We start from the raw sequence: 25,118 nt of genomic DNA on the forward strand, positions 1-25,118 counted from the left end.
CTGACACAAATACCAGACTGCACACACAGCCCTGTATCCTGTCACAAATACCAGACTGCACACACTGCCCAGTATCCTGACACAAATACCAGACTGCACACACTGCCCAATATCAGGACACAAATTCCAGAATGCACACACTGCCCAGTATCCTGTCACAAATACCAGACTGCACACACTGCCCAGTATCAGGACACACATACCAGACTGCACACACTGCCCAGTATGCTGTCACAAATACCAGACTGCACACACTGCCCAGTATCCTGTCACAAATACCAGAATGCACACACTGCCCAGTATCAGGACACAAATTCCAGACTGTACACACTGCCCAGTATCAGGACACAAATTCCAGAAAGCACACACTGCCCAGTATCCTGACACAAATACCAGAATGCACACACTGCCAAGTATCAGGACACAAATACCAGAATGCACACACTGCCCAGTATCCTGACACAAATACCAGAATGCACACACTGCCAAGTATCCTGACACAAATACCAGAATGCACACACTGCACAGTGTCAGGACACAAATTCCAGAAAGCACACACTGCCCAGTATCCTGACACAAATACCAGAATGCACACACTGCCAAGTATCAGGTCACAAATACCAGAATGCACACACCGCCCAGTATCCTGACACAAATACCAGACTGCACACACTGCCCAGTATCCTGACACAAATACCAGACTGCACACACTGCCCAGTATCCTGACACAAATACCAGAATGCACACACTGCCAAGTATCAGGACACAAATACCAGAATGCACACACCGCCCAGTATCCTGACACAAATACCAGAATGCACACACTGCCCAGTATCCTGACACAAATACCAGAATGCACACACTGCCCAGTATCCTGTCACAAATACCAGACTGCACACACTGCCCAGTATCCTGTCACAAATACCAGACTGCACACACTGCCCAATATCAGGACACAAATTCCAGAATGCACACACTGCCCAGTATCCTGTCACAAATACCAAACTGCACACACTGCCCAGTATCCTGACACAAATACCAGAATGCACACACTGCCCAGTATCAGGACACAAATTCCAGACTGTACACACTGCCCAGTGTCAGGACACAAATTCCAGAAAGCACGCACTGCCCAGTATCCTGACACAAATACCAGAATGCACACACTGCCAAGTATCAGGACACAAATACCAGAATGCACACACCGCCCAGTATCCTGACACAAATACCAGAATGCACACACTGCCCAGTGTCCTGACACAAATACCAGAATGCACACACTGCCCAGTATCCTGACACAAATACCAGAATGCACACACTGCCAAGTATCCGGACACAAATACCAGAATGCACACACCGCCAAGTATCCTGACACAAATACCAGAATGCACACACTGCCCAGTATCCTGACACAAATACCAGAATGCACACACTGCCCAGTATCCTGTCACAAATACCAGACTGTACACATGCCCAGTATCCTGTCACAAATACCAGACTGCACACACTGCCCAGTGTCCTGACACAAATACCAGACTGCACACACTGCCAAGTATCAGGACACAAATACCAGACTGCACACACTGCCCAGTGTCCTGACACAAATACCAGACTGCACACACTGCCAAGTATCAGGACACAAATTCCAGACTGCACACACCGCCCAGTATCCTGTCACAAATACCAGACTGCACACACTGCCCAGTATCCTGTCACAAATACCAGACTGCACACACTGCCCAGTATCCTGTCACAAATACCAGACTGCACACACTGCCCAGTATCCTGACACAAATACCAGACTGCACACACTGCCCAGTATCCTGACACAAATACCAGACTGCACACACAGCCCTGTATCCTGTCACAAATACCAGACTGCACACACTGCCCAGTATCCTGACACAAATACCAGACTGCACACACTGCCCAATATCAGGACACAAATTCCAGAATGCACACACTGCCCAGTATCCTGTCACAAATACCAGACTGCACACACTGCCCAGTATCAGGACACAAATACCAGACTGCACACACTGCCCAGTATCCTGTCACAAATACCAGACTGCACACACTGCCCAGTATCCTGTCACAAATACCAGAATGCACACACTGCCCAGTATCCTGTCACAAATACCAGACTGCACACACTGCCCAGTATCAGGACACAAATTCCAGACAGTACACACTGCCCAGTATCCTGACACAAATACCAGACTGCACACACCACCCAGTATCCTGTCACAAATACCAGACTGCACACACTGCCCAGTATCCTGACACAAATACCAGAATGCACACACTGCCCAGTATCAGGACACAAATTCCAGACTGTACACACTGCCCAGTGTCAGGACACAAATTCCAGAAAGCACACACTGCCCAGTATCCTGACACAAATACCAGAATGCACACACTGCCAAGTATCAGGACACAAATACCAGAATGCACACACCGCCCAGTATCCTGACACAAATACCAGACTGCACACACTGCCCAGTATCCTGACACAAATACCAGAATGCACACACTGCCAAGTATCAGGACACAAATACCAGAATGCACACATCGCCCAGTATCCTGACACAAATACCAGAATGCACACACTGCCCAGTATCCTGACACAAATACCAGAATGCACACACTGCCCAGTATCCTGACACAAATACCAGAATGCACACACTGCCAAGTATCCGGACACAAATACCAGAATGCACACACCGCCAAGTATCCTGACACAAATACCAGAATGCACACACTGCCCAGTATCCTGACACAAATACCAGAATGCACACACTGCTCAGTATCCTGTCACAAATACCAGACTGTACACATGCCCAGTATCCTGTCACAAATACCAGACTGCACACACTGCCCAGTGTCCTGACACAAATACCAGACTGCACACACTGCCAAGTATCAGGACACAAATACCAGACTGCACACACTGCCCAGTGTCCTGACACAAATACCAGACTGCACACACTGCCAAGTATCAGGACACAAATTCCAGACTGCACACACCGCCCAGTATCCTGTCACAAATACCAGACTGCACACACTGCCCAGTATCCTGTCACAAATACCAGACTGCACACACTGCCCAGTATCCTGTCACAAATACCAGACTGCACACACTGCCCAGTATCCTGACACAAATACCAGAATGCACACACTGCCCAGTATCCTGACACAAATACCAGAATGCACACACTGCCCAGTATCCTGTCACAAATACCAGACTGCACACACTGCCCAGTATCCTGTCACAAATACCAGAATGCACACACTGCCCAGTATCCTGTCACAAATACCAGACTGTACACACTGCCCAGTGTCCTGACACAAATACCAGACTGCACACACTGCCCAGTATTCTGACATAAATACCAGAATGCACACACTGCCAAGTATCAGGACACAAATACCAGAATGCACACACCGCCCAGTATCCTGACACAAATACCAGAATGCACACACTGCCCAGTATCCTGACACAAATACCAGAATGCACACACTGCCCAGTATCCTGTCACAAATACCAGACTGCACACACTGCCCAGTATCCTGTCACAAATACCAGAATGCACACACTGCCCAGTATCCTGTCACAAATACCAGACTGTACACACTGCCCAGTGTCCTGACACAAATACCAGAATGCACACACTGCCCAGTATCCTGACACAAATACCAGAATGCACACACTGCCCAGTATCCTGTCACAAATACCAGACTGCACACACTGCCCAGTATCCTGTCACAAATACCAGAATGCACACACTGCCCAGTATCCTGTCACAAATACCAGACTGTACACACTGCCCAGTGTCCTGACACAAATACCAGACTGCACACACTGCCCAGTATTCTGACATAAATACCAGAATGCACACACTGCCAAGTATCAGGACACAAATACCAGAATGCACACACCGCCCAGTATCCTGACACAAATACCAGAATGCACACACTGCCCAGTATCCTGACACAAATACCAGAATGCACACACTGCCCAGTATCCTGTCACAAATACCAGACTGCACACACTGCCCAGTATCCTGTCACAAATACCAGAATGCACACACTGCCCAGTATCCTGTCACAAATACCAGACTGTACACACTGCCCAGTGTCCTGACACAAATACCAGACTGCACACACTGCCAAGTATCAGGACACAAATTCCAGACTGCACACACCGCCCAGTATCCTGTCACAAATACCAGACTGCACACACTGCCCAGTATCCTGTCACAAATACCAGACTGCACACACTGCCCAGTATCCTGTCACAAATACCAGACTGCACACACTGCCCAGTATCCTGACACAAATACCAGACTGCACACACTGCCCAGTATCCTGACACAAATACCAGACTGCACACACAGCCCAGTATCCTGTCACAAATACCAGACTGCACACACTGCCCAGTATCCTGACACAAATACCAGACTGCACACACTGCCCAATAGCAGGACACAAATTCCAGAATGCACACACTGCCCAGTATCCTGTCACAAATACCAGACTGCACACACTGCCCAGTATCAGGACACAAATACCAGACTGCACACACTGCCCAGTATCCTGTCACAAATACCAGAATGCACACACTGCCCAGTATCCTGTCACAAATACCAGACTGCACACACTGCCCAGTATCAGGACACAAATTCCAGACAGTACACACTGCCCAGTATCCTGTCACAAATACCAGACTGCACACACTGCCCAGTATCAGGACACAACTTCCAGACTGTACACACTGCCCAGTATCAGGACACAAATTCCAGAAAGCACACACTGCCCAGTATCCTGACTCAAATACCAGACTGCACACACTGCCCAGTATCCTGACACAAATACCAGAATGCACACACCGCCCAGTATCCTGACACAAATACCAGAATGCACACACTGCCCAGTATCCTGACACAAATACCAGAATGCACACACTGCCCAGTATCCTGACACAAATAGCAGAATGCACACACTGCCCAGTATCCTGACACAAATACCAGAATGCACACACTGCCAAGTATCAGGACACAAATACCAGAATGCACACACCGCCCAGTATCCTGACACAAATACCAGAATGCACACACTGCCCAGTATCCTGACACAAATACCAGAATGCACACACTGCCCAGTATCCTGTCACAAATACCAGACTGTACACATGCCCAATATCCTGTCACAAATACCAGACTGTACACACTGCCCAGTGTCCTGACACAAATACCAGACTGCACACACTGCCAAGTATCAGGACACAAATTCCAGACTGCACACACTGCCCAGTATCCTGACACAAATACCAGACTGCACACACTGCCGAGTATCCTGTCACAAATACCAGACTGCACACACTGCCCAGTATCCTGACACAAATACCAGAATGCACACACTGCTCAGTATCCTGTCACAAATACCAGACTGTACACATGCCCAGTATCCTGTCACAAATACCAGACTGCACACACTGCCCAGTGTCCTGACACAAATACCAGACTGCACACACTGCCAAGTATCTGGACACAAATACCAGACTGCACACACTGCCCAGTGTCCTGACACAAATACCAGACTGCACACACTGCCAAGTATCAGGACACAAATTCCAGACTGCACACACCGCCCAGTATCCTGTCACAAATACCAGACTGCACACACTGCCCAGTATCCTGTCACAAATACCAGACTGCACACACTGCCCAGTATCCTGTCACAAATACCAGACTGCACACACTGCCCAGTATCCTGACACAAATACCAGACTGCACACACAGCCCTGTATCCTGTCACAAATACCAGACTGCACACACTGCCCAGTATCCTGACACAAATACCAGACTGCACACACTGCCCAATATCAGGACACAAATTCCAGAATGCACACACTGCCCAGTATCCTGTCACAAATACCAGACTGCACACACTGCCCAGTATCAGGACACAAATACCAGACTGCACACACTGCCCAGTATCCTGTCACAAATACCAGACTGCACACACTGCCCAGTATCCTGTCACAAATACCAGAATGCACACACTGCCCAGTATCCTGTCACAAATACCAGAATGCACACACTGCCCAGTATCAGGACACAAATTCCAGACAGTACACACTGCCCAGTATCCTGACACAAATACCAGACTGCACACACTGCCCAGTATCCTGTCACAAATACCAGACTGCACACACTGCCCAGTATCAGGACACAAATTCCAGACTGTACACACTGCCCAGTATCAGGACACAAATTCCAGAAAGCACACACTGCCCAGTATCCTGACACAAATACCAGACTGCACACACTGCCCAGTATCCTGACACAAATACCAGAATGCACACACTGCCAAGTATCAGGACACAAATACCAGAATGCACACACCGCCCAGTATCCTGACACAAATACCAGAATGCACACACTGCCCAGTATCCTGACACAAATACCAGAATGCACACACTGCCCAGTATCCTGACACAAATACCAGAAAGCACACACTGCCCAGTATCCTGACACAAATACCAGAATGCACACACTGCCAAGTATCAGGACACAAATACCAGAATGCACACACCGCCCAGTATCCTGACACAAATACCAGAATGCACACACTGCCCAGTATCCTGACACAAATACCAGAATGCACACACTGCCCAGTATCCTGTCACAAATACCAGACTGTACACATGCCCAGTATCCTGTCACAAATACCAGACTGCACACACTGCCCAGTATCCTGTCACAAATACCAGAATGCACACACTGCCCAGTATCCTGTCACAAATACCAGACTGTACACATGCCCAGTATCCTGTCACAAATACCAGACTGTACACACTGCCCAGTGTCCTGACACAAATATCAGACTGCACACACTGCCAAGTATCAGGACACAAATTCCAGAATGCACACACCGCCCAGTATCCTGTCACAAATACCAGACTGCACACACTGCCCAGTATCCTGTCACAAATACCAGACTGCACACACTGCCCAGTATCCTGTCACAAATACCAGACTGCACACACTGCCCAGTATCCTGACACAAATACCAGACTGCACACACTGCCCAGTATCCTGACACAAATACCAGACTGCACACACAGCCCAGTATCCTGTCACAAATACCAGACTGCACACACTGCCCAGTATCCTGACACAAATACCAGACTGCACACACTGCCCAATATCAGGACACAAATTCCAGAATGCACACACTGCCCAGTATCCTGTCACAAATACCAGACTGCACACACTGCCCAGTATCAGGACACAAATACCAGACTGCACACACTGCCCAGTATCCTGTCACAAATACCAGAATGCACACACTGCCCAGTATCCTGTCACAAATACCAGACTGCACACACTGCCCAGTATCCTGTCACAAATACCAGACTGCACACACTGCCCTGTATCAGGACACAAATTCCAGACAGTACACACTGCCCAGTATCCTGACACAAATACCAGACTGCACACACTGCCCAGTATCCTGTCACAAATACCAGACTGCACACACTGCCCAGTATCAGGACACAACTTCCAGACTGTACACACTGCCCAGTATCAGGACACAAATTCCAGAAAGCACACACTGCCCAGTATCCTGACTCAAATACCAGACTGCACACACTGCCCAGTATCCTGACACAAATACCAGAATGCACACACTGCCCAGTATCCTGACACAAATACCAGAATGCACACACTGCCCAGTATCCTGACACAAATACCAGAATGCACACACTGCCCAGTATCCTGACACAAATAGCAGAATGCACACACTGCCCAGTATCCTGACACAAATACCAGAATGCACACACTGCCAAGTATCAGGACACAAATACCAGAATGCACACACCGCCCAGTATCCTGACACAAATACCAGAATGCACACACTGCCCAGTATCCTGACACAAATACCAGAATGCACACACTGCCCAGTATCCTGTCACAAATACCAGACTGTACACATGCCCAATATCCTGTCACAAATACCAGACTGCACACACTGCCCAGTGTCCTGACACAAATACCAGACTGCACACACTGCCAAGTATCAGGACACAAATTCCAGACTGCACACACTGCCCAGTATCCTGACACAAATACCAGACTGCACACACTGCCGAGTATCCTGTCACAAATACCAGACTGCACACACTGCCCAGTATACTGTCACAAATACCAGACTGCACACACTGCCCAGTATCCTGTCACAAATACCAGACTGCACACACTGCCCAGTATCCTGTCACAAATACAAGACTGCACACACTGCCCAGTATCCTGTCACAAATACCAGACTGCACACACTGCCCAGTATCCTGTCACAAATTCCAGAATGCACACACTGCCCAGTATCCTGTCACAAATACCAGACTGCACACACTGCCCAGTATCCTGACACAAATACCAGACTGCACACACTGCCCAGTATCCTGTCACAAATTCCAGAATGCACACACTGCCCAGTATCCTGTCACAAATACCAGACTGCACACACTGCCCAGTATCCTGACACAAATACAAGACTGCACACACTGCCCAGTATCCTGTCACAAATACCAGACTGCACACACTGCCCAATATCAGGACACAAATTCCAGAATGCACACACTGCCCAGTATCCCGTCACAAATACCAGACTGCACACACTGCCCAGTATCCTGACACAAATACCAGACTGCACACACTGCCAAATATCAGGACACAAATTCCAGAATGCACACACTGCCCAGTATCCTGTCACAAATACCAGACTGCACACACTGCCCAATGTCAGGACACAAATTCCAGAATGCACACACTGCCCAGTATCCTGACACAAATACCAGACTGCACACACTGCCCAGAATTGGCGCATTTACTACCCGAGATAGGCAGCATCTTGAGACAATTACCAGACCAGGTGCCCTCCCCATCATCCAGACCTGATTAATAAATCAGGCCACCAGGTCTGCATGCTGAAATGATCGTTCGACTTGAGATTGAGCCCAATCTGAGACTGCCCCGTTAGCATCCTGACACGTGAACTGGATGAGGCAAATTGCTGGATTGGGCAGCCAGCTCAACAGTGGATGCAAGTACCAAATCTGGCATCCTGCTCATCAGTCTGCCACCATTACCACTTCAAGCAACAATACCAAGCATGCCAGTGGGATTACCAGACCAGACACTGTGCTCTTCAAGGAACTGGACTTTCTGCTCCAGGAACGCACATTTCCTTCTCTTTGGCACTGCTCTCAGTGTTCCTACCTTTTAACAAATCTGGACAAAGGACAGGTTAGAGGCAAGTTAAGTACATGATGAGATTATTATGTGTGGTCTTGAGTTTTTTTTGTGTTGCCAACAGAAATAAATTAAAAACCTTAACAACAAATGACTTCACATCATGAGCTATCGAAGAATTGAACATGTGGTTTAAAAATTTGACTTTTGAAGCCTGGTTTACAATTTAGAATTTGCTGGACAGCATCCTGAAAAAAATGGATGGTCCACTCTCAGATGGAGCGGAGATAGAGCAGAATAAATCCCAACTGCACGTAGCTATTCATAAATCCTGTCCAACTTTACCATCTACATTGCAATTTATGACATTGCCTGTTCAATTGTGTTCTTATCCATTAGATGCAGGCTTTGTGCCATGCTCTTGATCTTCTGGGTCAATCAGAAGGAAGCCTTGCATTTATAAAGTGTCCCTGAAAAGCAACTCAAGGCATCAAAGATCTCATATACAATTAACTACTTTGAAGTGCTGTTGCAACTGACACAGTAAACTGTTCTGAGGTGAATGACCAGTCTATTTGTTTTTGCTGGAGATAGAAACACTGGCTAGGACACCAGGAGGACCGTGCAGTGCAGGAGTGGGTTTCTCTCCCTGGCTTTGAAGGCAAAATGCCTGCAGCTTTTAGACTAAGGCACTGCCTACCTGTTCAGCTGATTGAGGTTGAAAAGTCCAATACACTTTTTGAAGAACAACACTTCAAAGAGAACTATGGGATTTTTAACGAGTTAAACAGCAAGACATATCAAGCAAATTATATCACCTCCAATAATGCAATACTTCCTGAACACTGAAGTAAGCTTTGTGTCTTTTTTTAATGTGCTCAAGCCCTCAAGTGGAGCTGGAATCCAGAACCTTTAGAGTTAGAGGCAAAAACCTAACACCTAAAGTGCATCCTGTGATTGTTCTGCTAAATTCATCCCCTGGAGCCATTGCATAAACACCAGGAGCCAGTTCATGGGAACCCAGACTCCCATAATCTGAATTAAGAGAACACTATAAAAGCAGATTTCACTTTACTGTAGTTTCCACAAGTTCCACAAGCAGCAAATGATATTAATGACCAGTTCATCTGTTTTTAGTGGCATTGGCTGAGGGAAGAATGTTGGGCAGGACACGGGGAGAATTCCCTGCCCTTTAATAATGCCGTGAGATCTTTTACAACCACCTGAACCAACAGAACAGGCAGAGGGGGCTTTTGTTTAATATCTCATCCAAAAGGCAACAGCAATTCAACACTCCATCAGCACTGGAGAGAGGTGGCAGATTTACGTTCTGGAGTGGGCCTTCAACCCACAACTTTCTGACTAAGAGTCAAGAGTGCTAACAACTGGCAAATTCCTTAGGGCAGTACATCAACATAAGGACTTCCCAGCGCAATATCAATGAAGCGTATATCTCAAGCCAGCCACTCCTTTACAGATTGTCTCAATGCGGATTGAATTATAAAGCAGCCAAACCTCTTTCCTTTGGCAATGCATATATTTTAGTTGATACTGGGTTGGACAGCTGTTTCTGGTAATGTCCCCATGTGTATGAAATATAGTAGCCCAGATTAGCATACTGAAAGATAAAGCAGTAGGAGTTTGAAAGTTTTAATATCTTTTCCACTAGACCTGTGACGAGCATTGGTATACTTATTACATAGAGTGATATGTTACATTGAATTATATAGAAATTACAGCACCGAAACAGGCCATTTAGCCCAACAGGTCCATGTCAGTGTTTATGCTCCAAATGAGCATTCTCCCACCCTCCATCATCTAACCAAATCAGCTTACTCTTCTATTCCTTTTTCCTTCATGTGCTTATCTAGCTTTCCCTTAAAGGCTCCCAAGATATTCGCCTCAGCCACTCTATGTGGTAGCAAGTTCCACCTTTTAACCACCCTAGGTAAAGGTTCTCCTGAATTCCTTATAGGATTTATTAGTGACTATCTTATTTTTATGAACAAGTGGTAACCTCTTCTCTATGACTGCCTTATCAAACCCCTTCAGAATTTTAAATTCAGTCTTCTCTTTTCTAGAGAAGTGAGTCCCAGCCTGTTCGATTTTTCCTAATACATATAACCTCTCAATTCTGGTATAATCCTTGTAAATCTTTATTGCACCATCTCTAATATCTCTATATCCTTTTTAATCACTTACAAAAACATGAATGGTGCTAAATATATAACACACTGCAGGATCAAGATTGCATCAAGGTGGGGGAGGGGACAGATGGTTATCTCCTCCCCCTTTATATACAGCATAGCAACAAGACCTAGACGTGAAGGGTTATGGGAACTGGCTACATGTATTTATAATTAGATTTTCCCTTCATTATAACGAGCTTTATTCCAATTTTTGACTTCCCCCACCCCATCTCTTTCCTTCACTTTCCCCCTGTTTAGAATCCCCCACTCTGGTGCTGACTGCCTGGCCTCCTCAGTCAGTCAGGGACAACATGGTGAAATAGATGGACGAGAAGTTTCTCTGTGGACCCCATCAATGATACCATGGTGTGATCAGCTGACAGGAGGCCCAAGTGTGAGAGCAGGAAAATGGTTTTCACACCCACAGAAGACCTGATGCCCAGCAGCAGCAGCAGCAGCCATTTAATCTACCGCCACAGGCACTTTGCCTCCAAAGGCAAGCAGCAAAATCCACACTCGAGGAGGATTGGAACAACTGCAATGGCACTGCCACTGCAATGTTTAGACTATGTGCTAAGGAGGCAACCCAGTAAAGGAAACAGGCTGTAAGTTGTGCTGGACAGCGAGAGTGAGAGTTGTGGAAAGACAGATGGAGGATCTCCACACTGCAAACAGCTCTAGTACTGACAGAGGTCAGGATATCACTAATATCTCACCTTTAATTAATAGTCTTGTTTTCATACACACTAAAGTTACTTAAAGATGCAGTGTGACTTTTCCACTGATATCTTCTGGAAATTGAGATTTAATCAGTCAACACATAATCTATCTGTTGAATAATCTTTATTTTTCTAATTAAAGAAGACTAAGAGAGGAATTGAATTTTCTTAGACTTTACCTTGCCTTTCTTTGCACAAACATATTAAATATGCCCTTCTGATTATTGCCAGGGTATCATTATAGTATTACTGCGATGGGGCTAAAGTCCCTTTGTCTTCTTGCAGAGAAGCACTCCACCTATCTGTTATGCTGAGAAGAGACAGACTCTGACAGGTTGATTAAAGTGACTGAAATTCTTGACTATCTGGAGGTGAATTGAAAGCTGTACTACTTACTACATCAAGCTCTACATGCAGGTACATGTTTTTATACCCACGTGGCACATGAATCACAATTAAATACAAAGTGGCAGTGTGCAACTTGAAATTATTGGGGAAAAAACTGCTAGATGTCACTTACTAATCAGTGTAAACAAAATCTGTGACTTTGGTGCTTTATTAAAAAAAGATATCCAAATTTAAAGATATAAGCAACAAACGCTTTATTGCATGGGTCACATGCTGCCTCTGGTGCTGACAAACTCAATAACATTTGAATGCTCCCTAAGAAGCATTGTGCGCTTGTCTTAATTACAAATTGGCTTTACAATCCAAACCATCCTTTGATGATTTGCTTTCTGTTTGTTTGACTTGTTTCTGCTCATAGTTGACATCCATTGCAGTTTAGGGTTTCAAGTGACGAATAAGAATGAAATGTCTTTTCCTAGCATTTTAATGTAATAATCATATGATATTAATTAAAAATGTAAAAACAGTTGGGAGCAGCAAAAAAGCAGTTGGGTCCAAAAACCCATTCCTTTTTGACAGATCTCAAGCCCACCTCCCCGCCGTATCCCTCAGCCCTCCCTCTCTTAGAAATGAATTTAATCACCTCTTAAATGTACTTATATTTAACTAACCTCACCTGGTAACAAATCCACACACAATAAAGTTCTAACTGTCCATTCTTACTCCTAACTTTCTGATTTTTTTTCTTAAGTTTGTTTTGTGCTCATCAAGATTAAGGATGTTGTGTTGAGAATTAAAGAACTTTCCTTCTATCGTGCCGAATTTCAGCATCAAGCAGTTCCAGGTCAACTATATCACATCAGCTGTTTTTACTTTGTGAGACCTGTGCTAGTGCAGTTGCTTCCCAGAAGCTAAATGTAAAACTGCCAGGCCTTGCTAAGATTGACGGCCTAATAGCACCAAGAATGGATTTTGCTGCCTATTGATCTCGGTGTGTCCTGGCAGACTTACATTCAACATGCAGCCAGCTGGAGGAAGCCTGCACTTTCAAAAGCAGGCAGCATTATCATTGGTCTCATGCAATATAAAAGCAACTAGTTTCTATTTATTCATTCACTGGACATGAGCCTTGCTGGCAAGGCCAGCATTTATTGCCCATCCCTAAATATCTTTCAAAAGGTGGTGGTAAGCTGTCTTATTGAACTGCAGCAGTCTGTGAAGTGTAGGTGCACCCACAGTGCTATTACATAAGGAGTTCCAGCATTTTGACCCAGTGACAATGTGTGATTTGGAAGGGCACTTGGAGCTGATGGTGTTCCCATGTGTCTGCTGCCCTTGCTCTTCTAGGCGGTGGAGGTCGCAGGCTTGAGAGGTGCGTTCAAAGAAGCCTTGGAAAGCTGCTGCAGTGCATCATACAGATGGTACACACTGCAGCCATGGAGTGCCAGTGGTGAAGGGAGTGGATGTTTAAGGTGCTGGATGGGGTGTAGGCTGCTTTGATCAAACTCAATACTTCAACCCCAGCCTCAATGCCCTAATGTACCAGTATGACATGTTTCAAATTCTTGCACCAGCGAACCAGTAACCTTTCTGAGTGATATTACCAATGTAGTGCTGAATTAGGGGGTATTTTGTGCTATGAGCCCATGTCCACTATGAACTGAAGTGATTACTGTCCCTTTTTATAATGCATGGGAACCTGACAGGCAGTAAGCAAGGCATATTTTAATCACATCAGCCTAGACTCAAATTAAACTTATGTTGCTCATATTAATTAACTATACACTAAACTCACTGCATAGCCTAATTCCTAGATGCAATTACCTTTAGCTGCTTGAAAATAAAAGGCGCATCAATGATACTTTGGGTTGACTGGCACTGACCGCCTGATCTCACATATTAAGAATGAAGTATTGTGAAGTATTAAAGGCCAGTTAGCACCCATTCCCAAGCATGAGTTAGAGTCAAAAGAAAAAGGGTGAAAATTAAGTTTTTTAAAAAAGGAAAAACAAATTGTACAGCTTATACAATAATGCGGATACAGAGTCGAGATTGATTGACGCACAAGGTGAGAGCTCAGCACTACAGTGTTGCAACTATACTGAGCATTGCTTGTTACTGAGAAGCTGTCCCTGTTTCCCTGTGAGGTGAAGCAAGCAGTGTTAACTGCAGTTGAGCTTTGAATTCAGCTTCTGAGGCCACTTTAAAGAGGTAGCTGCAAACAACGAGCTGTTCATATTGGCTCCAATATATGGTTTGAAGCTAACCTTAAAGTGGAAAAAGTTGTTCCAGGATAATCAATTTGTAGCCAGCATCAGAAATATTCCCCATTTCAGATACCAGCAAGCAGTACGTAGGAACAGACAAACAGAGTAGGCCATTCACTGGCTCAAACCTGTTCAGCAAATCAATGAGACCATGGTTGATCTGTAGCTTAACTCCATCCACCTGCCTTGGCTCCACATCCTATTATACTTTTGTGTAGCGAAAAAATTGTGTTTTTAAGCTTATGTCCACACTACTTTACTATAACCCAGTTTGAGATTGGTGCGAAGGCAGCAGTATAATGCTATGCCACCACTGTACACACTGATAATTCTCTCAAACAGTGCCTGCAGTATAAATAAAACATTTGATCAAGGCTCCCATTTCCAGAATCGTGCTGGTGTGCTCAGACCCTGCTATCATAAGAGGGTAATGTGGTGCATGAACACTGTAAGAACAAATGAAGGCATTGGTTTTCAAATTCAATGAATAGCCTAAGAAATAATTACAAAAGCTGTGGCATGTGTCTTCATAAATGAAGTAGTTATGTACTGCAGAATATATATATATAGTGCAGGTGAGAATGTTTGATCATCAATGATTTAAACAGTTCTTTTTAAAATAAATCTGGTAGCTGCTTCACAATATAGTACCAGGAACAAAATGGTAAAGCTTCAATAATCATCTGTTATCGTACCATTATAGCTGCTACTTTTATGCTGATGCCAAATAATTTAGGGTGTGCATTTGTACACAAATGGAAATATAACTCAATAGCGAGGTCCCAATCTGGTTCTCCAATGTGTAAAGTCAAGTGGCCTAGACTGACTCACGTCAGTTTGAAATAAAAACAGAAAGTGGTGGAAATACTCAGCAGGTCTGGCAGCATCTGTGGAGAGAGAAGCAGGGTTAACGTTTCAGGTCTGTGACCTTTCATCACAGCTGGCAAAGGCTAGAGAATCTATCTAACCTTTGCCAGCACTTCCTGTTTTTATTTCAGATTTCCAGCATCCGCAGTATTTTGCTTTTATTTCAGGTCAGTTTGAGTTCAGACAATATAGCTCCAGCCCAGTAAAAAAAAATGCATTTTAAAACTGCCAAAATAGGCCCCCTAGGCCTTCTGAAAACCTTATAAACTTACTGCTTAATGCTTTTAATCACAGCATAGGGCTGCCCTCCCACCCCCTTTCTCCCAATATTACAAATTAGCCATTAGCCAAAGTCCGGTGAATGTCGCCAAGCATGCTGCTCCATTATCACTAACCTCAGTGCATCCCGCAATCAGCAGTACAACTACCAGTTGCACACAAATACCAATCTACAGGACAACTGTACATTTAAAACAACATTTCTAAACTAATTAAGATCTGATCTATGATCTTTTGAGGCAGTGGATCAATTTTTAAAGAAAACTCCCCAACACACGAGAGCAGCATCTTGCAGTGTCATTAATCTCCATTAAATGTTTTTACTTCAGGACAGAACTCTATTCAACAACACTAACTCTGATACGGACTTACCTATAATTATTTAAATGTGTTTCATGCATTCTGGAACTTTGAAATCCCAGCACTTGGGTGCATTTAATACAAATGTTTAGCAGATTTACCAGTCACTGACAAACTGCAATCGGTCAACAAGTGAAATCGTCAGAAGAAAAACGGCTGATGGGCCATCTCAGAACAAACTCACTATTAGTTTCTCCACTCAGTGAGACCACCTGCAACTGCAAATCACATGCAACTAGTCCAATATATGCAACAACCGCAATACATGCAACTGGTACACTACATGCAACATGCATAATCAATGCAACTATTTCAAGACATGCAACTTGCTCCAACCCACGTAACTGAAGTACCACGTCCATTTTGAACACGAAATATTAGAATTAAATAGGACATTGGCAAACCACAGCACTAAACTTTATTTCATGTGTGGCAATTGTGTCAAACAACCTGATTTTCTAATTTAAATATTGGCTTTACTTCCCTTTCCTTTGCAAACTAAAGTCCACGATAAAAAAAAATTATTGTAAGATGCAAAAGCACCTGGGTTAGAAAATGGCTCAGAAATCGAAATGTCGTTACAAAAGTGCAAGAAAAAATAAATTCTGAGCTTAATGGGCTCCTAAGAGAATGAACTAAACTCTGCCACTAAGCAGTATTTCCCGGCCCCCCTCTTTTAACCGAACCCTCTCTCCGCACCGCATCGAACCCAAGTCCTCCTGTGCTTTATTCAGCCTAGACACCTGGATCACCACATCACCCCCAACACAACCTGGTCTGCTCTTCCTACCTGTTATTGTGATGTTGCTGTAGGTGTTAGAGAATTGCTCCTTCGTCAGCACAACCTGCATCTGCGAAGCTTTCTCCCTCTGTAACTCCAGCATGATATCCGGGTGCTGGGCGATTTTACAGCCCTTCTGTTTATCCAGGGCGATGTCACTCCGGACAATGTCTGAAATGGGAAACATCACTTTCAGGTCTGCTTTCGTGTGAGCCATCAGTCCAAATTACTGTTCCAGCTATTACCCCTTCCACGTCCCAAAAAAATACCCCGAATCTTTGATTACGCAGCACAGAAATAACAGGAGAAATTTTAATCCTCAAATTTTTAACAATCGTTTACATTAGAAATCCCACCAAGGGCACAATCCGACAGACTCAACCCTGAATTGTGACACCATCTCCCCACAGGAACGGTGCAAAACAGCAGCGATAGTTAGCTACATCTTTCAACTGACACACTTCGTTTAATAAAAAAGATAATAGATGCACAAATGTGACACCTAACGTGCAACTGTAATATTCACATGGTGACCCGTGGCGATTTGTAATTGTAATTCATGCATTTGATATGTTAATCACGCTAGAAACAGTTTGATATATAATGGATATATAGGAAATGTATGAAATATGGCAGAATTACCTGTAGTGATAGAAGGTGTATATAAAGATAAAGAGAAAATACATACATTCAACAGTGTATAGAAATATATGTTGACAGTACATATATTAGTCATGTTTCATTATATTATATCATACCAAAATACCATTATGTATATATAATTTAAATATAATTAATGTTAAACATCCTTTGGCATGTTTTACAGATTATATCTCATATTTAATATCACAAATTGTAAAAAATATGCTTTCTGCATCAAGCGGCGTTTAAACAGCATTTAATGTTAGCAAGGGGTAGCTGACAGGAGAGGATACTAATGACACTGAGGAGTGCTGAAAGATCAGAGGCGTTACGAAAGGTACCGTCTTCGTAGTTTTTCAGGTAGTAATCTGGCCCCAGTTCTCCCCTGTGCTTCGCCAGATTTCGATGATTCTGGAACTGCAGAAAATCCGTCCTTTTGCCACCGAACCACAGAAAGGCAGGAGACAAACCTCGCGCCAGCGTTACCAGCCTTTTGGAACTGAAAGCACACGCATCATTTTCAGGGACCTTTTTAAAATAACATTGAACCTCCCTTCCCTCCCCCTCAGCCTGTGTGCAAAAATATCGTCTCGTTGTTTGCGCGAGTTGTGTATGAACAATAAGGCGATGGGGGGTGGTTATTAAAGAGGTCTGTATTTAAAAGCAAACAGCTTTCTCTTAAAATTATCCACGCCTTGTTTTCAGAAGATTAACCCATTGTACGTGAAGCGCTTCGGATCGTGGCGGGTAGTTCATGGTAAGACGCTGGTTGAATGCGAGACTTTATACAGAGACCACTGAAATTGCATGCCAAGCTCCAGCCGTCAGACTTCAATAAACTGATAGTTGTCGGGTTTATTTACTGTTAAGTTTTAATCGAGCTATTTATTTCAATGGACGCTGTAATCTCTTCTGTATTTAGAATGTTTTACCAGCTTACACTGGGCTAGTATATACACACACAGAGACACAGTAACTATATACAGGATATTGGTTACAACACTGCGGGTGACTATTTGGAACTAAGCAGAAATCCAAAATTAAAAGGAACTCGTGACACACGGGACTCTCACACTAAAGAAATCAACATTTTGACTCATTTAAAAAAAAATGGTTTCACACTCAACATTCTCAACTTAAATGGCCCAAATGAATACCGCAGTCAGCCCACTTTTTTCTGTAAATTATAATTACCAATGGTTTGACATCCTGTTTAATCTCGATGAGTATTTCTAGAGCGGGTTCCACGGGATAGTTTAGACGTGTGTATGAAATCAGGATGCTTTCCATTTAAAAAAAACGAAAACCCATGAAGGGTCTTGAAAGAAGCAAGTGATTATATTTAATAATTCAAGACTTGCGAAATCTTAGGACTGAGTTCTACCGCAGGGATTTTTCTTTGTCAGATATTCAGCCGCTTTGCCTTATTTCATTAACTCAAAGTTTCAATTCAAATAAACGGAACGTGATTCCTCATTGAAACGATTTTTCGATGCTCCGCGTTAAATTACTCAAATCGGTGGATCTTGTCCTAAACATTTCACCGGGTAATTACAGCGAGTTCTAATCGCCGCTTTATAAACGATTTTCTGATTATAAAACAAACATTTGGCTTCGCTTTATCGAATTCAAGGGCGGTTTTGTTTCCTGAAGTTAAGTTGCGTTTTCAAATCGCTTTACACGTTAAAATATTGAGGGTTTTTTTTAAAGTTGCTGTCCAAACTGGGAAACTTTTTTGAAAGTTGGCTTTCTCCGAATAAAGCGGACCATCAAACGGCCCTTTGATCAGTCTGGATGAAATAGGAAATATGCCACGTCGGATGCACAGAGGCGAATTGATTGTGTTTTTTAATTGAAAAAGGTTTCGAGTCGGTTTCAGGCTGTTCAATACCGCGCGCTTTTGAAAGTAAACCAAAACAATTGAAACAAATGGGGGAAAACGTTCCAATTTCAACCTGCCATTATTAAGCCGAGAGAAGAAGAATATTTTCAGACGCAAGAGAAAAACAAAACTGTCCTTCTCTGGGTGCCAGAATGTTACCTTAAGAAATCGATCCAGCCATTGTGCACCACGGCGGGGTCCAGCTGGATTGACAGAAACTTCTCGCTGACTGTCCGAATCGAGCTCCTGATGTTCACATCCAAAAGGATGAGGGTCCTCATTTCTCTCGGGTGGCCCCTGGCTTGGCTGAGACTCCCAGGCGCCGATTTTCGTTCCCCGGCTTGAGCCCCGGCCGAGAGGTGAGAGAGCATGAGGAGAGATGCGAGGAAATACAAGGCTGGCAAGATCCCAGGGAGGTTGTGGTGGAGACTGAGAGTGAAGGCAGTGGGCATCATCATGAGGGAGGGGGGGAGGGGGGGATGTGGGGGAATAATCAGGTCACATCGAATCAAAATCTCCTCAATGTTCGGCAGATGAGAACTTCCAAGCCGGTGGCGAGAGTGAATTATTTCTTTATCTTGCCCGTGTGTGTATGTGGTTTACAATGTTTTGATGGCGTGGTTTGCAGCTCCACGCCCCTTCTCCACAGCCTCCTCCAGCAGCCACGGTCACCCCCCCCCCCCCCCCTTTTTAAAATAAGCCTCTACCAGGCTGTAATACTGATTAAATCCGAGACACCGTCCGCTTCTTGTCGGCAGAGCCTGTCTGCCTTTAAAAGCCAACAGCACAACACCTCTCCTCCCTATACAGTCACCTTGTACATCAAACTCCACCCCTCGAGGAGAGAAAGTAGCAGAGGAGAAACTCAGAAACTGAAAATAGGGGCACAGCAGGTCGCTCACACAGCTAGGTCCATTATTGCTGATGAATGAATCTTTTCCAAACCTAAACCTCACTTTCTGATCGGACCTGCTTCCAGCAATCTTTTAATTCGGTGACTTTCCAACAGATCATTTTTACCAAGCCAATTCAAGCGATGTAAACCTCAAAGCAAAGCGAATGCATCATTACCTGGTACTTGGTGTAACCAGGCAGCGCTTTGTCCTGGTAAATTGTGAGTAAGTGATCAGTATAGTCTAACAGTGGCACCTGGTGATTTATTGTATTCTTACTTTCCTTTCCCGGGCGCTACAATTTCATCTCTGGGCTACCCTGTCCTGTTCCTATACCTTATAGCCGCCTGTACAAGAACAAAGTAAACGCGTAGTTTCCTTAAATCTTATTTTCTTTTTTGTTTATTTCATCACAAAAATAAAGTGCGCAAATTACCTGTGGAATAATCCTGCCATGGGTTTAGATAGGTGATTATTATTTAGTCAGACATTAGTGGTTGAATCTTGTTTCATGCAGCGCCAGGTCACACTCGGTGCTATGAGTGAACCCTTTGGGTCTGCTCTGTGTCTTTTGGTCAGTCCTCCGATTTGGGTCTGTCTTTTTCTTTGGGTATCATTAATTGGGTATGTCCAGTGTTTTGAGCTTGTCTCTTCTTGTTTGGGTAAATCTAGTGTTTTCGGTCAATCCTATGTTTTGGGATCTGTTGTGTCTTCGGTGTAACTTGTTATTTAGGTATGTCCTGTGTTTTTGTCAGTCCTGTGTTTTGAGATCTGTTATGTTTTAGGCGTATCTCTTGTTAGTTGCGCATGTTCTGTGTTTTTTGGTCAGCCCTATATTTTGGGATCTGTTGTGTTTTAGGCGTATCTCATGTTATTTCAGCATATTCACTAAGACCGCCTATTTCCACCTCCATAACATTGCCCGACTTCGCCCCTGTCTCAGCTTTTCTGCTGCTGAAACCCTCATTCATGCCTTTGTTACCTCTAGACTTGACTATTCCAATGCAGTCCTGGCTGGTCTCCCACATTCTATTGTCTGTCAACTTGAGGTCATCCAAAACTGTGCTGCCCATGTCTTAACTCGCACTAAGTCACCCATCACCCGTTTGCCCACTGACCGACATTGGCTCTTGGTCAAGCAACATCTTGATTTTAAAATTCGCATTCTTGTTTTCAAATCCCTCCATGGCCTCGCCCCTCCCTACCTCTGTGATCTCCTCCAGCCCCACAGGCCTCCAAGATATCTGCGCCCCTTTTAATTCTGGCCTCTTGCGCATCTCCGATTTTAATTGCTCCCCCAATGGTGACCACACCTTCAGTTACCTCACTTTCCCCCTTTAAGTCATTCCTTAAAACCTACCTCTTTGACCAAGCTTTTGGTCATCTGACCTTATATCACCTTATGTGACTCGGTGTCATATTTTGTTTTATAATACTCCTGTGAAGCACCTTGGGATGTTTTATTACATTAAAGGTGCTATATAAATATAAGTTGTTCTTGTTTTAATTTGCCATTTATTATTTGACTCTGACTCTTCCTTTTTGTTCTGGGTCATTGGGACCCACTATTATTTAGGTCTATTCATATTAGTGGGTCTGTCCTGTGTTTTTGGATCTTTTCTATATTAGTTGGATCTACCCTGTCTTCCTGGGTCAGTTCTCTAAAGTATTGCATGTGTTACATGTAAAATATTCCACATTGGTCATAAGGATGTGCTTTATAAGTGCATAATTAGTGTGACTAAAATGTTGGAAGGACATAGAAAGAGACCTGAGGTAATAGTTGACAATTTGGTGAGGGAATTAAATAGTAAACAGAACGTGGGAATATATAATTAGAACAGCAGAGTAAAATGTGTATTGGGTAGACCTAGTTTGGAGTATTGTGTTCAATTCTGATCACAAATGTGCAAGCATTGAGAAAAGTGCAGAGTAGAGCAGATATTGACTCTGAGTGTAAAGAGAAATGGCTATGAAGAAGGATTGGGGAAGCTTAAGTTATCCTGTCCAGAGTGAAGGTTCATAATAAATTTCACCAAACTGTTAAAAAAAGAAATCAAAACAGATAATGCTGGAAATACTCAGCAAATCTGGCAGCATCCGTGGATAGAGAAACAGAGTTAACGTTTCAGGTCTATGACCTTTCATCAGATCAGTTAACTCTTTTTCTCTCTCCGCAGATGCTGCCAGACCTGCTGAGTATTTCCAGCACTTCCTGTTTTTATTTCAGATTTCCAGCATCCGCAATATTTTGCTTTTATGTGAAAAAAAAATGAAATGTTTAGATGTGGTAAACCTGAATATTATTTGAATATGAACCAGGAAAGCTGGACTTGACGGTGAACATTTAAATTAGTGAAAAATTGTTTCCTAACAGATGTTAGGAAGAACAAATTTACTCTAAATGTTTGGATCAATCATCCAGGTGGTGTAATGAGGCAAAATGGTAAGAATGTTCCAGGAGGCTGTATTCTGTCAAGGAAACATGTAAGAATGTCTTTAATGGGCTGACTAGCCATTTCTCGTTCTTAGCCTTACCTTTGTTAATATGTCTTGTGTTCCACGGTTTGGTCCTAAGTAAGGGTCTGTCCTGTGTTATTTGAATCTGTCTCTTATTGTGGTTTGTCCTGTGTTATTTGTGTCTGTTCCATGTTATTCGGGTCTGATCTGGGTTATTGTTCTAGCAAGAACTAGTAAACAAGAGCTCGTCCAAAATTTTGTAACCGGTATCCTAACTCACACCAAGTCCCATTCACCCATCACCCCCATAACCGCTGACCCACATTGGCACCTGGTTAAACAAAGCCTCAATTTTAAAATTCTCATCCTTGTTTTCAAATTCCTTCCATGACTTCGGACCTTCCCTATCTCTGTAATCTCATTCAGCCCCACAACCCTGCGAGACATCTGCACTCCTCCAATTCTAGCCTATTGATCACCCTGATTTTAATCACTCCACGACTGGTGGTCGCACCTTCCGTTGCCAAGCTCCCAAGCTCTGGAATTCCCTCCTGCAACCTCTCTGCCTCTCTTTCCTCCTTTAAGATGCTCCTTAAAACCTACCTCTTTGACCAAGCGTTTGGTTATCTGTCCTAATATCTCCTTATGTGGTTCGGTGTTAAATTTTGCTTGATAATGTCCTGTGACGTGCCTTGGGATGTTTTACTACATTCAGGATGCTATATAATTGCAAGTTGTTGTTGTTGCTTGGAGTCTGTCCTGTTTTATTTGGGTTTGTTTTATTTTCTTTGCATCTGTTCTGTTTCTCAAACATTGTCAAAATGTTTTCAGCAGCGCCACTTGCTGGATACTGTAGTGTTCCTGCAGCTTCCTATGTTGCAATTCCCAGTGCTGCCCTACTGTGGCTGTGTGCATGTGGGACTCTTCAGCATCAATGGAAATTGATATATTGCAGAGTATATAGTGTCCAGAGACAAAACATATTTTTTCAAGCTTTGAAGGTCTTCCACACATAAACAAAATTCTTCATATCTCTCACTCGAGCTTTTTCCTTCATTTTCCATTTAAAGACATCTGCTGGTTTCGTACAGTTCAATGTCTTGATATCAACAAGTGTTCTTAAACAAAAAAAAAGTCTGCCAAACAAAATAAAACAAATTTTCTTCCCGCGATCATTTTCCTTGAGTTACTTATTCCCTCTGACTTATGTATAAAATATAACTTGGTTCCACTGCCCAGTGTGAAATAGAGGCAGGCTGATCAGGGAGGTGGCAGCGTTTGCTGGTTAGACTGCAGTTGGGGTCACTGCAATGTGGCCTCAGTGACCCTTGTGAATCAGTGAGAAAAAAAAAGGTTAATGTGGGATTGACTACTGATCACTCTCTATTAGCTTCTACTTTGTGTGTGAATGGGTATGTGCAGTGAGCAATCAGTTCTACGCCCATCAACCCTCTGTCCAGACACACAGAAGGAATGGCTGCTTGGACAAGGTACCAGGTGAGACAAGTGCAAAGCTTTAGAATTATGAGTAGAGATTGTGTCCAAGTTTCCTCCTGATTTGACCGAGACGCACATGCTGGAATAATTATTTTCCCTTTACCTGGTAAATTTCAGTAAGCAATGGGATCAGAAGATCCGATGTTGTGTTTCATTCTTGATAAGCTGCTCTGTTGAGCGAGTTTATAGTAGCTGTGCCTGAGCCTGGGCTTGAGCCTGGACATCGGGCTTTCTTTAGGGGTATAGCAAGAAGCACAAGTTGGAGAAAAGGAGACAATATTGCCAAGGTAATTATTGTCTTCCTCTCCTCCCATCTTGTCCCTCTTACTCTTTCCTTTGACCCTTGCATTCACCTTAGAATGAAAGATTGCTGTTGACAAGAAAGCGCAGGGCTCCGCACCTGGGTGAAAGCCTTATTGCCACAGCAACATGGCGGTAAGTGCCCCACCTGTCAAGAAGGCCAACCAGCCATCATTGCAAGATAACAGGTATCATGAAGCAACAGGTGCTCATGGAACTCTCTACACTGTCTAGAGTTAGTGCCTTCAGCAGACTAGGAGAGAATATTAAAAGGAACAAAGCATTTAAAAAGTTATTTTTAAAAAACAAATGCTATCAAGAATGTGGCAAAACAATAAGATTGCAGTCTGAACAATATAATTCCAAATTTCTGTTCT

At 43.8% G+C, this 25,118-nt stretch overlaps 1 protein-coding gene across 3 annotated transcripts in view; it reads right to left on the reverse strand.

Moving 5' to 3' along the window:
- The window catches only part of hpse2 (heparanase 2), a 378,650-nt gene extending 358,405 nt beyond the window's left edge, over positions 1 to 20,245 (reverse strand). For 2 of the 3 annotated variants that reach the window (XM_068053087.1, XM_068053086.1), the window contains exons 1-3: positions 19,751 to 20,245; positions 18,051 to 18,208; positions 17,077 to 17,238 (exon numbers count right to left, since the gene is read on the reverse strand). In XM_068053087.1, the coding sequence (XP_067909188.1) occupies positions 17,077 to 17,238; positions 18,051 to 18,208; positions 19,751 to 20,049 (619 nt within the window). In that variant the 5' untranslated portion in view covers positions 20,050 to 20,245. The remainder of the gene's footprint in view (positions 1 to 17,076; positions 17,239 to 18,050; positions 18,209 to 19,750) is intronic. The other variant, XM_068053085.1, reaches the window with a different exon arrangement.
- Positions 20,246 to 25,118: the final 4,873 nt, after the last annotated feature.

The sequence above is a fragment of the Heterodontus francisci genome, chromosome 20 (assembly GCF_036365525.1).
Source record: "Heterodontus francisci isolate sHetFra1 chromosome 20, sHetFra1.hap1, whole genome shotgun sequence".
Taxonomy (NCBI): domain Eukaryota; kingdom Metazoa; phylum Chordata; class Chondrichthyes; order Heterodontiformes; family Heterodontidae; genus Heterodontus; species Heterodontus francisci.